At 48.9% G+C, this 13,793-nt stretch overlaps 1 protein-coding gene across 7 annotated transcripts in view; it reads right to left on the bottom strand.

Annotated features, from left to right (window-relative positions):
- Window positions 1-4,664: 4,664 nt before the first annotated feature.
- The window catches only part of CBFA2T2 (CBFA2/RUNX1 partner transcriptional co-repressor 2), a 138,524-nt gene continuing 129,395 nt past the window's right edge, over window positions 4,665-13,793 (bottom strand). For all 7 annotated transcript variants that reach the window (XM_008535868.2, XM_008535864.2, XM_070588018.1 and 4 more), the window contains one exon: window positions 4,665-9,487. In XM_008535868.2, the coding sequence (XP_008534090.2) occupies window positions 9,188-9,487 (300 nt within the window). In that variant the 3' untranslated portion in view covers window positions 4,665-9,187. The remainder of the gene's footprint in view (window positions 9,488-13,793) is intronic.

Below are 13,793 nucleotides of genomic sequence, written 5' to 3'. Positions count from 1 at the left end.
TGCTGAAGGCTTGAAGGTGCTGGGGAGTGAACTGCAGGTGGATGGGAGAGTGGCCAGTCCTGCAGGGCTGGGGAAGGCCCCTTGCAGATGGTGCCATGCGGTTAGAGCTGTGAAAGATGAGCAGGGGTCTCCAGACAGATGTGAGGGACAGATAGGCAGGGAAAATGCTGCAGACGAGGGGAGCAGAAGGTGGAACCATGGAGGGCGAGGGATTGGACATGAGCTGCAGGTGGGCCGGGCCAGATGGAGTTTGAATGACGTCCTGCAGATAATGCAGAGCCAGGAGGTTGCCAGACAGGAGGGCACTGTGGTGAGGGTGGGGGCTGCACTGCAGACAGGAAGCTGGAGTGATAGCCACAGGGAGAACAGTTCTGAGCTGGGACTATGGGGGCACAGAGGCCTTTACATTGTGTCTACTTAACTCCTGCAAGCCCACCTTCATCTCTATTGCGCCATCCCTGTGCCCCCCAAGTCTTGGCCATCATCATCTCTGGCCTGGAAGCCTCTTCATTAGGTTTTCTGTCTCCACTCCACCCCCTAACAGTCCTTTCCCTGTAAAGGAACAGCCAGAGGGGGCTTTTAAGACATTGCCATGGTGACCATGCCCCTCTGGCTAAGACCCTTCAATGGCACCCCACTGCCTTCAGTATCAAGATCAAATTTGATTTCTTGACTTGGCATTCAAGGCCCTTAGTAATCAGCCCCAGCTCCCAGTATGTGCAGTCTCCTCTCCCTAAAATACACTCCAGCTGAGTTGGGCTATTTGCAACCTCAGTCACCTCCTTCCTTGGCCTTTGTTCTCCGCCCCTCTCCCACCCACTACAGAAACACCTTCTTAGCCTTTAGGTAGCAGGTCAAAACTGTCAGGTCTGGGTAGCCTTTCCCAATCCTTGCCCTCAATACCCTGCTCTTCGTGGCTCTTCAGCTTATTTCAACAGCCACTGGGCACTTGCTTTGTGGCAGGTGCTGGGGATAATGGAATGTCCCAGGGTGGGACAGCACCTAGGTCAAGGGCAGGCAGACTACAGAAGCTGGGGGAGCACCTGGCTCCTTCTGCCAGCTGCCATCCCCACCCTTTTGCCCACTCCCTGCACCTGCCTCTTCACTTTGCTCCTACCTGTACCGGTGACTCACCTGCACACATTCAGACCTGTCCTGGGGGCTGGCCCAGTGCCAGGCCAGGTGCTGGAGAGACAGCAACAGTCTTCTTGGCTGCCACTGCCCTCCAGCTTTCAGAAACATGCACACCAGGTCCCCTTACCACAGCCTCTGATGGGTCTAAATAAAGGGACTGAGAATTAGGTGAGCCTTCAAGAAGTTATTCTCAAAACAAATACTACTAGAGTAAGACACAGACTCCAGGCAGGATGCTGGGACAAAGACAGATCCTCACAGAAATCACATGGTGGCAGAAGCCAGTTGTGACGGCAGCCTATTTACAGGGGGTTCCTGGGTGCTGGGCCCTGTGCTAGAGGCCACTCCCACATGATCACATTTCACCTCACAACCACCCAGTGGTGTAGGCATCATTAGCATCCCCAATTTACGACAAAGCAGAAATGCAGCGAGTGAGGACCTTGCTCCAGATCACATAGCTGGATCTACTCCTTGGCACCAATAGCTACTTGCTGTCAAGTGTGAACAGCACTGAGGGAGATCTCGGGCATCCTCTGGTAATGAAAACCAGCCCAGGCTGGAGGACAGTGGCAGCTATAATAAAGGAAGGAGCAAGACCACACCCTGGGGCTGCAGGATCGCAGATGGGCAGCAAGGAAGAGCCACGGGAGCACAGCGCGAGATGGAGGGTTGATCTGGTATGGGCTATCCAGGGCCCAGCCCTCGGAAGGTGGGGGAGACCTGAATCCTGATCATTTCTGGAACTCCCTGGGAGGCACCCAGAGAATGTTAGCTGAACTCACGGGGCAGGAAGGCAGCCTCAGAAAAGGGTGCAAAGGGGAAGGCAAAAGTCGCTGGGGTGTGCATTCTGGATAGGACGCTGGCTTGTGGAGGGAGGCGGCAGAGGTAGCAAGTCTGGCTTTGTCCACAAGAGGGCACCTGACACCAGGCAATGAAGCCATCCCAGGGAATCTGGGGTGTTTTGTTGTTGGTTCCCCCAACCCTCTTGGGAGGGAGGATGGCTGAGGACAGGATACCCTCAAATCACGACACTGAAATTCCAGCAGTCAGAAACAAGTACAGAAGGGCAAGATGGGTTTAGAGCGATGCATGTTTCTTTGTTCTGAGTTTTATCATCATCTCAGGCCAATTATTTCCCTTCACACTGAGAAACACGTGTCAGTAGACTTCCTGACTCCAGCTTGACAAAATTTGAAAGGGCTCTCCCCTCAACCTATCTTCCAGAAGGAATAACTGTCTCCTATTTTACATCTCCTCGTTTCTATGAGAAGAAATCATATAGTAATGCTTCACTCATTTTCAGATTCGCCTAATTTGCTGTTCAATAGTGCACTGAGTACTTATTTCAGTGACTACTTGTCATTTCCAGGATTCTCTTTTCAAATCTGCCGAGTTATTTTTGTTCACTTACTTTTTGCTCTTTTCCAGCACCATCTTTAGAGGTTTCAGTTATTTTATATTCTGTATCTGATAATAACATCTGAACTCCCAGGGGTCTAAATCAATTGTTCACTGTTCCTGCTGACTCTTGCTCGTAGTGGCTCATTTCCTGGGATCTTTAGTAATTTTGGGGAGACAGTTTATAATTAGTTGATATGTAACATTATGATTGACATTTTTCTCTAGAGGATTTGCATTTTTGCTTCTGCCAGACACCAGGAGAGACTATAAACCTAGAGTCATCCTAATTTCTCAGCCCGGGGAATCTTTGACCTCTGGAGTAATGCACATTTGAACCTCAGCCCAGGAGAGGGCAGGCATGAGGACGGAACCTCCGGTCAGATTTTCTTTCTTCAAGCAGGGGCAGAGAGGTTTCTGTGCAGCTCCCTTTGCAGACTGGCCGATTCTCCCTGCTTGTCTTATTGCCAAGGCCAAAGCCAGAGTGACCTGGCTTCAGGGAGAGGTCCTGGTTTTGTTTCTCCATTTTATATAGGTTCAAAGCCTAGTCTCACATTCCCCCTAGAAGCAGTTAATCCCTCAAACTGACTTCTTAGAATTTCTTTTGCCCCCAAGCAGCACAGGATTCCTCTTTTGTGTTGCACTATCTCTGTGGTTTCAGTTTACTCTTCATTGTTTTCCTGGCCTTTGGGGATTTCCTGCACTTTTTCATCTGTGATCTCAGCAATGCAGTCAAAAGTGCATTCACTACAATTTCTCCAGCATCTGGGTCTTTTATGGTAACGGTAACACTTCCAGCCTGCCGTCTCTATGGCAAATTGCACACAGTATTTCACTATGTTATCACTTGAGTCCCTGGGACCTTCTTGTGAGAGCCAAGGCAGCCTGTGGATGGCTGATTGTCTACCAATGGGTCTTCGTGCTCGGCCAACAGTCAGGCTGAGATCCTGTGACTGTTCCAGGTGGTGGACTGCAGCGCCGGGCACCGTCTGCATGAAAGATCCTGGAGCTGAGCCACCCTGCCTCCTGGGGACAAGGCCACAGCCCAGCCTGAGATCTAGTAACCAACCTGCCCTTTGCATTTTGGGGGCCTGTGAAGCTGGTTGTGCCCACAAATCTCTCGGGCAAGGCTGCTCAGAAGTAGGTCAAGGGCAGGGGCCAGGGATGGGTATTCAGGTGACAGGAATGAGGCTGGGGCCAGGGCCTTGGGAAGTGAGGCCTCAGGTCATTGGCTAGGAAACTTCACTGACAGTCCAAGACTCCACACACAGGTGCGCCTGCATCAATCTGGGGCATGTCACAGTTGGTTAGACCACCTCAGAGCCACAGAAAGTACTACTGGGGGCCCACTGGAGGCACGGCAAGCTGGCAGGCTTTCAGGGAAAGCAGTTTGAACACAAGCTTCGAGGATTCAAGAAATGTTCAGTCCTAGAAATCCCATTTTGGAAAAGTATCCCAAAGAAATAAATCCTGTGAAAGAAGACGTTCACTTCATTATGCTGGAGAGAGAAAACTTGAAAGCAATCCAACTGTCCAACAAGAGGTGAAGAGTTAAGAAAATTATGGCCTCGATGTAATCGTACCACCATTAAGCAAATAAATGTGAAGGCAACAGTGAACTTACGATTTAACATCAGTGTAAAAAGGACATGAGTGAATATTCACAAGTCCAGGTATATTAAGAATTTTTAAGGAAACACTTAAGAGTTATTAGAAGAAAGTACCTACAAGTTCACTACCCTATTTTTCAAACTTTCTGTGGTTGTATTTTCCTTATTAAAAGATCACTTAACAGTAAAGAAGAGCACTAACAAGGAGCTGAGAGGGTCTGTGAGGCGTTGCTGGCAGTGGACTGCAGGTCCACGAGGTGGCCAATAGCAGCACGAGCAGCCAGCCTGGTTGGGCCCGGGCCGCCCTGCTGGCTTCCCAGAGGTCCAGCACCTGGACCCTTCTCCTCAGCAGTACCTCTTGCTTTCATCCCACGTGCTCTTCAGGCCACAGCAAGAACCACTGGAGCCTCCCCACCACCAAGATTGGGGAAGGTGCGGGAGGGGACACAGAAGTCTGTCAGCAGGATGTCTCGCAGTGACCACCTTCCCTCCTAGTCCCATTCCAGCCTGAGTCAGAAAAGGAATATAGCCTTTTTATTGACTACTTTAAGTAGAACAAACTAAATACATATTTAACAGTTTTGGTTCATTTATACAGTACATTAAATAAGTTATGCACAGAGTTAAGTAACAAAAGTTCCTATCAGAGTAAAATGACAAAGCACAGAAAAACCAGACTGTACTGTATCCTGTGGGTGGTTTCATTCATCTTCACCTTTAAAAACCACGGGTGGAGGCTTAGTTTTCCACTTATTTACATTATTGGCTTTCTTCTAGGACGGAGCTTTTGCAGCCTCATCAGGAACTTGGAAAGCCATGAAAGTGGACCGAAGGCCTCTTAGCCAAACAGCACTTTCAACCATTCGCCTAATGCTTATTGCTGCTTTTCTCTGCCAACTCCAGCGCAGGGACAGGGCTGTCCCTGCCAGCCGCACATGCCCTATTTGGTATAAGCATCAATGAGTGTCCACTGGGCAGCTGTGGGCCTGACCAGGTGGGGTCTGCAGGGGAAGCGCCATCTCTGGGGCTGTAGAGGGGAAGGCGGGATGCCAGGTCTGCCCTCAGGCCTCCTAACCTTCTCCTGGCTCACGATGGAAAAGCTCACCTGCACCATCATCTTTGGAAATGAGCACGTCAATGCACATGGGCAGAGGCAGGCAGTCAACATTTTGGTTTCACAAGAACTACAGACACTGAGAGTTGGAAGGACCCTATTCAGCAGCTCGCCCAGCTCCCCACCCAACCCCGGGCAGGACTCCTCCCCAACAGCTGTCTGTCCGGCCCATGCTGGAACAGTCCAGGTTCCTCTGGTTTTTCTTACATTTGGTTCAAACATGCCACTGCCCAGTTCTCTGCAATAGCTAAAAAAAAAAATCTAAGGAAGTTGGCTTGATCTACTGACCCAGGAGCCTGGAAACTAGTTCTGAAAAAAGCCCCTAAGATGTGTTCTACTTTAAACAATTTATTCAATCCATAATCCCTTCTACAGTTTCCAGGACAAATGGCCACCTGGTCATTATTTATGCTTTCATTCTGAAGAATTCACTACCATAGAATTGCAATTGTGTTGTTGAATCTTCAAATCCACTTGCTGAGATATCATCTGGAACTAACCAGAACCAGGCCTACACCCTTTGCAAGCAGGTGACAGCACTGGAGATCAATTTGACTTTGGGACAAGGCCATACAAAGTAAAGTATAGATTTTCTGTCTAGAAGCTGAAGATGCTCACATAGACACCAAGAAGCGAGGGGCTCTTGGTAGACCCACCGGCTTGGATGGGCAAAAGAGGTCCACACAGCACAGGGCACACTGCAGCCAATGCCAGACATGGACTGTGCTGAGTAGACGTGTCCTGTTTCCAAACTTAGATCCATCGAGAGACATATATGACTCAGCACCGTCCAAGAAAAGATCTACTCACTCTGTGACTTCAGTCACATGACTGTGCCTGAGCAGATCTGCTAGAGCCCCACCCCTGGAGCTGCAGGGGCCCTCCTGAGTGGAGTGATCTCACCTTATAAGGTGGGCTGCCTATTCCTGAGCAGGTGGAAAATTAACCAACTTCTTCCCATGTCAGTTTTCACCACTGGATGGAGTCAGGCACGGTGCAGCAGTGGGGACACAAAGGACAACTGAAGATACGAAGATCCAGCCCCAAGTATCCCTTGGAACATTTAGAGACGACTCCTATTTTGGCCACTTTTGGTCTCTTCTCTGTTTCCTGCAACAACTCCTCACTGGGCCGAGGACAGTGATGCTCCATCACTCATCAGTGTCCCTCACTGGGTGATGCTGAGCACTGGCTTCATCCTCCAGATTTGTTCTGACAGGTGAGTAGGCATGTGTCACATCTGCTTTTGGTTCTACGATAACATGGAAGAGCCTGTCACTGCCCTGACAACACCCTTAGTACCACCACTCTGAGGTCCTCTTTGACTTTTTGTCCCCCTAAATATTAACTATAAAAGTTGGTCCTCTAAGCAGCCTGATTATATTAAGATATTTTAAATCTAACTAGAAGAAAGTGAGAAGTCTGAACCTGCGCCCCTAAACTGGTAGTTGGGGTAGTGCCAGCAGACACTGGATACCAAGTGGAAACCTGGACTCACCCCTGCTCCTCTAGCCACCCCCCTTCCTCCTGCCCCCAACCAGAAAGCTGGAGGATTTCAGAAAGGAGGCAGCTGGAGAAAGGGATTCTCCACATCTAAACAGGAAGTCTTGGACAGATGCCCTATGTGTGTAACTGACTAAAATTAACACAGCAAAAGGTCTGAGAACTGAACTACAGTTGGAATACTGCCCAGGTTTTCAGCTTGGTCTCTGGGTAGCACATGAGCAAGGCAGTATGCAACAGCATTACAAAAACTCTGAAAACTAAGCTGTCACTGGAACCACAGCCCACAAAGGTAGGCTAGGACCTGCACACACAACCTAAATGTTAGCTGTAGAAAACAGACATTGAGCCCTGACGAACTATATCTTGTTGGTTTTGGCTCTTTATTCCAACGAGGAAAAATCTGTGCTACTCTGGCTAGTCTTGTGGCCACTGAAGATTTAAAGAACCCACCTAGGTGTTCAAGTGCCGATGAAAAGACAGTGAGCCAAGGACAGACCTGGTGGACACATGAGACACCCTCTTGCTATAACTGATTAACAGGTTCCACGACTCTTCATGGGACATCCCACATCTTGTGGAAATGTAAGCAAGTCCTGTCCGGGGTACTAATTTCATCAAAAGTCAGGACACCTCCCAGCGACTGCAGTTTAAGGAGTTCCACAATAAGGTAACATTATTCCGTTAGTCTTTCTCTAGGTCTACTTTACTTTATGCCATGGAAATCCAGGTAATTTAAAGGTGCTTTGTACTGAGTTTCTTTGTAAGACAGAAAATCCTTAGGTAAGGTAAATTAGGGATTTAAAGTTCTTAAAGTAAGACCTATTTGCAAGGACAATGCTACCTATGCTGATCCCTTTACCTTTCCGGGACCAGGAGCTTTTATTTCACTCTGGTCAGTGCACAGAAGGTTGCCATCTAAAGCTGGGCCAACCAACTCACCCCAACTGGTTCCTTGGGGCGACTGGGTGCTGCAGACTTGGAGGTGGAGACTGGGAGAGTCAGGGTCCTAGGGCTCCCAAGGAAACCTGAATGGCAGGGAAGGATGTGTGTAGCTGTTCTTAACATTTTCAAAGGGGTATAAGTGATGTCATGTTTGGAGAGCCAGGTAAACTGCTGGAAAACTCTCTGAAGACAGGAAGAAAAATTGGTCAGGCTTTCTCAGAAAGGTTCTGACATTTCACAAAACTTCTCTTAGCTCAAAGAGGGCAGGTATCAAACAACACAAGAGAAGGGAAAGTGAAATTGTATGCCCGACAGTAAACTGACGTAGTATGTAAGACATGAAACCACGAGGTTTGAAGAATTCTTTCAGGTCCAAGAGGGCTGCTTAGAAGTGACCAGGCCTTGACTGGTGAGGAAGTCCTAGCCACACCACATCACATCCTATGGGACAACTGCAGCTTACAGGGCGCCAAACAGAGACCACAGGAAGAAGATCCACACAGTGATCTGGACATGCGTGGTCTGAGATAAAAGGATACAGAACAAGACGACTGTGCAACAGCCAAGCGGTGGTACAAGCTTCTGCATTTCCAGTAAATGATCCATTCAATAATCCGACGATACAAGTTTGGCCAACATGCTCAGAGAGAAGAGACTATCCACAATTGAGTCTCATTCTCCCTCAGACCAATCCATGCGCTGGAAACTATTTTCTGCACAAGCAAACTTAAAGAAGAGAGGAAAAAATGGGTCCCAAACTAATGTAGCCAGCCAGGTTGGAAAATCTTGTCCAAAATGATCTGTGATGCCTGGAGGAAGTTTTATTTATTTTTTATTATTACGGTGCTTTCACTGAAGTGGTGACTTCTTTCCTGTGGTTTCTGAGAATCTTAAGTCTCAACAGCAGGGTCAAGTGGGCGAGTCCTGAGTGCTGCTTTGTGCCTGCCTAAGTCTCCATGGGGCCAATGAGTGGCACCTGCTGAGGGTGAAAATGGGGCTCAAGGAGCTGTTCAGGGGTGAGAGGGCCACTCTGTCAGAGGAGGGCCTCCCCCTCGGCCTGCTGTCAGCCTCCAAGCCTCTGCTGCAGAAGGACGACGGAGTAGCAGACAGTGCAATGGAGTAAGCTGCCTCCAGCCTGGCTGGACACGTTCGACAGTCTGCTGCCTCAAGAGGCAGGGAGGGGAGCTGGTGGTCTACACTGGAAAAGAGCTGGGAGAGGAACAAACCAGAAAGCCATGGAGGAGGCAGCTCCAGCCAGCTGCCTGTGTGCAGAGAGAATGGCACACCAGCTCCCACAGAGGGAAACTGGGGCAAGTGTCCAGAGGGGTTGTGGAGCAGTGTTTGCTGGGCTTGCACTCTTCCTGCCTCCACTTCACTGCTTGTTGATGACCCAACAGCCACTTGCACTGGTTCAAACAGCCAGCCCCCGGTGCAGTGCTCTGCTGTGCTGCAAGGTCATCAGGTGAAGTAAGTCTGCAGCTCAGAGTCCATTGGTGTCGATGGCTGTCACAGAGGCAGGTGTCGAGGAGCGCGAGGTGGTTGCCGAGGTCTTGTCCAGGGCCGGGCTCGGCACACTGCAGTCGGCAGACCGGGCCGAGGAGCCCCTCACTCCAGGAAGCAGTGGCCGGCTCTGGCTGTGGGGACTCTGGCCATGCAGGTTCTGGCCACAGAGGCGGTGGTGCCGCTCCCAGTCCTTATGCTGGCAGAAAGAGCCGCAGTATCGTGCGATATTGCAGCCACTGCAGGTCTCACTGGCTTTGCGGCCACAGTTCCAGCAGTTCTGCAAGACACAGGCAGTGGTTAGTTGCTTGGATCTCATGGGGCAGGCTTGTCATGACTCGTCACCTGCACTGTTGAAGAGGGGGCTGTATGGGGACAGCATGGGTTCTTGGGCTACATATACCTGCGCTTGTCCTGCCTCTCCTGCTATCTGCTTTCTGAGTTTCCTTCATCTGCAAAACAGGAAAACTACCTACTGGGCTGACGGGACAGAGAGACAGCGGGTGTGTGAAAATACCCACAGCATCATCACAGGGCAGGTGGAAGTCCCATCTCCTGCTGGAGGCACCGACTCATTATTTTCACTCCTATTTTAATCCTCAGTGACCAAACCAAGCTCTGTCCCAGGGTCCCCCCACCACAGCTATCTATTCTAAGACCACAAATACATACGTGTCAAAAAGGTGTTTTCTCATCTTGATTGTTTTCACTGACAACACCTGACCTTTTAAAAAAGTCACCTGCCAAGGGACCAAGACCGGCGAGAAGGCGTGGGGGTAGTTGTGCTACTTCCTCTGTGCCCACTCTCCTTTCAGTGATGTGCCTCGTCACAGGTGGGCTGGGATCTTGCAAATCCTCCTGGTTCATGTATGGGAGCCTCCTGCAACACCTCAGCACTCAGGGCCCAGGAGGTCTCGGTCAGGGAATTTTCTTACTACTCTCTGCACTTTCCTGCAGGGAGGGCACGAATTGCTAGGGCTTAAGAAGAAACCACGGCAGTGTGGGACTGGGGGGTTGGGAGGGTGTCTGAAGTGCACCAGCTGAGAATGCACTAATTCTATGATAGAAGATATGAGCCAAGTGATGCTTGGTTACAGCTAGAAGTAGTGCCATGAAAGAAGCACTAGAAACAGTATTTGAACAGATGATGCTTCACTTCTCTCAATCAACTAAGAAGGAAGAGCAGCATCCTGAAGAATGCTGCCACCAAGCACAGCTCCCAGCACCTGCCCCTTGGTACCCTCCTTCCTGTAGTCTCCCTTGAGGACGCCACTAGGGACACATGAGTGTCATGCACCTGAGGTCTCCAGGACCCACTTATAAGAGAAAAAGCCCCATGACTTTGCTAGGTGAAGCTATCAGGAGTGGGTAAGGCTTTCTTAGGTGTCAGGAAGGACTTGAGTAGTCAGCACCCCACCCCCTCACCCCAAGTTCTCCAGAATGGCAGAAGCCAGTCACGAGGCCGGGCCTGACCACTCCTCTAGTCCCCTCAAGAAAGACAGACACCACCCCCAAAGAAACCAGGACACTTGCTCAAGTGAAAAACAATAGACAACAAGTGCTGAAAAGGGCCTTGGGTTCATCTTGCCCACTTCTTGTACAGATGGGACACTGAAGGCCAGCGGGCAGAGACTTACCTAAGGTTATAAAATGATTATGTGGCTATGCAAAGCCTGGAACCCAGACCTCCTAACTCCGCAATATTCAATGTACAAGTTTAGTTTCAAAGAGCATTAGAAAGGACTGTAGATTCCCTTCCAACACAACAGGCTTCTCAGGATATATACTCTGAGGACTGCCAAACTTGCCGATACCAACACCAGGGGACCAAAAGAGGGAACAGAAGGAATTTTTAGGTCACCGTTACAGATCCTCAAGCAAACTGCATTCAGAGAATTTCAGTACTTTGGAGTCTGATAGGCTGACTCCAAACAATGCTTTGGCAGAACATTAATACTTGTGGGGAAGAACTCAGTTGTTGCCTAGGTGGGGCTGCTGTGGCAACATACGCCACAAGGTCAACCCCAGGCGAATGAGAGAAACTTTACTCTCTTTGTCCAAGTCTGAAAGTAAATCTCACACCGGGGCACAGCATTAAACCACTGGAACTTGGGGTCAGCCTCATGGCCGAGTGGTTAAGTCCGCATGTTCCGCTTCAGTGGCCCAGGGCTTCACTGGTTTGGATCCCGGGCAAGGACATGGCACTGCTCATCGGGCCACACTGAGGCAGCGTCCCACATACCACAACTAGAAGGACTCACAACTAAAAAACAGACAACTAGGTACTGGGGGGCTTTCAGGAGAAAAAGGAAAAATAAAATCTTAAAAAAAAAAACGACTGGAACTTTCACCGTGGCTGCCTATTTAAAATAGCTTATTTCATGATTTATGAGATACAATGAGACAAGATAAACAGCTTCCCACAGAGGCAGGATCACAGAAATGCAGGAACAACGTGGTTAGTGTCAGAGTAGCCAGGGTAAAAAAGACACTTTCACGTTCCCTTTCCCTGTAGCTTTTCCCTGACTTAACCATGAGGCTTTTTGCCAAGATATAAGATAAAAGACTTATTACTGTTGTAGCCACCCTTCAAATCAGCGTTCCTCAAAGCTGGAGCAACACATTTGGCCAAACAGTCCCTTGTAGTTAATGGGAGAAGGTTATAAACCTTCTGAGTTACTGACTAGGAAAGTCAGAAATGGGATTCCAGAATTTCCTTTGTCAAGAATGGGCCATAAGTTTATGCCAATATTACACCAAGCGTGGCCTGGGGACCACCTGTACCAGGACTACCTGTTGTTTTTAGTGCCATCAAGCGGATTCCAGCTCCTAGCAACCCTGTGTACAGAAGAGCAGAACTCTGCCAGGTCTTTTTGCCCCATTCTCTCATCTTTCAGAGCTGTATCAGACAATGCTCTGCTGCTATTCATAGGGTTTTCATGGCCAGTTGTTTCAGAAGTGGTGGTCCTTCTTCCTAGTCTGTCTCAGTCTGGAAGCTCAGCTGAAACTAGTCCACCATGGGTGACCCTGCTGGTATTTGAAATAGTGGTGGCAGAGCTTTCAGCATTACGGCTACATGCAGCTGCCACAGTATGACAATTGACAGGTGGTGTGGTTCCCTGATCAGGAAATGAACCTGGGCCATGGAAGTGAGAATCTTAACCACCAGACCACCAGAACTGGCTAGAACTACCTGGGGCTTGTCAAAATCCCTGGAACCAATCCCAGACCTCCCTGACCTTACTGCAAACCTGGCCCAAAGGAGAAATGACTCCTCATCTTACAAGCAATTGCTAGCCCATTGTGTTTGCCAAGAAATCCAGGCTGGGGACAGAAGGTGCCCTGTGGTAGAGATAGGGAACCTCTTACTTCCATTCCTCCACCCAAGGCATTACAGGAGACATGCTTGGGTCTGGCCTCAGAGAAGGCGGCTGTTTTACAAGAGTAGGAGCTGCCACAGCTTATACATGTATGTTGTTAACAACAGAACAAAACCCTTTCCAGCTGCACAGTGCATTGCAGTTTAAAAACACTTTTGCAACCATGATCGAATTATATCTTCCTAAAAACTATGAGACTAGCACGATAGGGGCTAATCATACAGAGAAGGAAACTGACTCCTCAAGGGTACACTGCCATTGTGAAGGGGAACTGGGACCAGAACTCAGGGTTCCTAACCTGCAGCCCAGGGCTCCTTCCGCTAGACCAAACCACCTCTCACAGGATGAATAAGAAACTTCAGGGAAACCTACTAAACTTCAAGTAGAATTTTCTGGATGACACGGAGGGAAATCAGTCCTCCTGGCCCAACGCAAACTCACCCAAAGCTTAGGCCCTGCTATCCCTGCCCTGTTTGGGAAGGTTTGCTGGGATGGATGCTGGTGTGTGCCTCACCTGCAGGCCACCTCGGGCACTGTTTAAAATGACAGCTCCTTAAAAGCACAGTCCTATAAATGGAGAGCTGGGATTTAAATCCTGCAGGGCAAATCCAGAACTCATGCTCTTAGCCAAAATGTTACACTTCTTTGGAGATAGACATAATTAAATACAACAAAAATAGAGATATCACTGCTTAAAAACAATTCTAAAGAAAAAGCAGCAGGGGAGAAGGAAGAGACGAGGGTTACAGGAACTGTTTTCTCACACTTCAACGTCTTTGCTGGAGTGCTACAATAAAGAATTTTCCACATCTTCTGTGATGGCCACATGACATTTAGGCATTTCATCTTCATATTGCCATGCTTGGCATTGCTATATTGACAGGGCTCATTTAAACAGAATGAGAAAATAAAATCTCCATTGTTTAACTTCAAGAGAATGTCCCAAGGACAGCTGATCTCTCAAGTGGTAGATGGGATCTATCTACTTTCAGAAACAGGCTTCTTTCAGGTCTTAAGTTTATCTGAAAAACCCTAAAATAAAAGTTACAGAAAAATTTTGTTACCATTCAAAAGGACTGATGATGATTTTGTCATATGCTCTTTTCTTTCCAGTCAGTTCATTTTTGTCCTCATTATAGAACAAGAGTGTCCTGTGCAGAAGCATCACCAAGTCCTGGGCCCTGAGTCTGGGAGAGTGGGGCAGGT

The sequence above is a fragment of the Equus przewalskii genome, chromosome 21 (assembly GCF_037783145.1).
Source record: "Equus przewalskii isolate Varuska chromosome 21, EquPr2, whole genome shotgun sequence".
NCBI lineage: Eukaryota > Metazoa > Chordata > Mammalia > Perissodactyla > Equidae > Equus > Equus przewalskii.
This window is presented reverse-complemented; position numbering and strand designations above follow the sequence as displayed.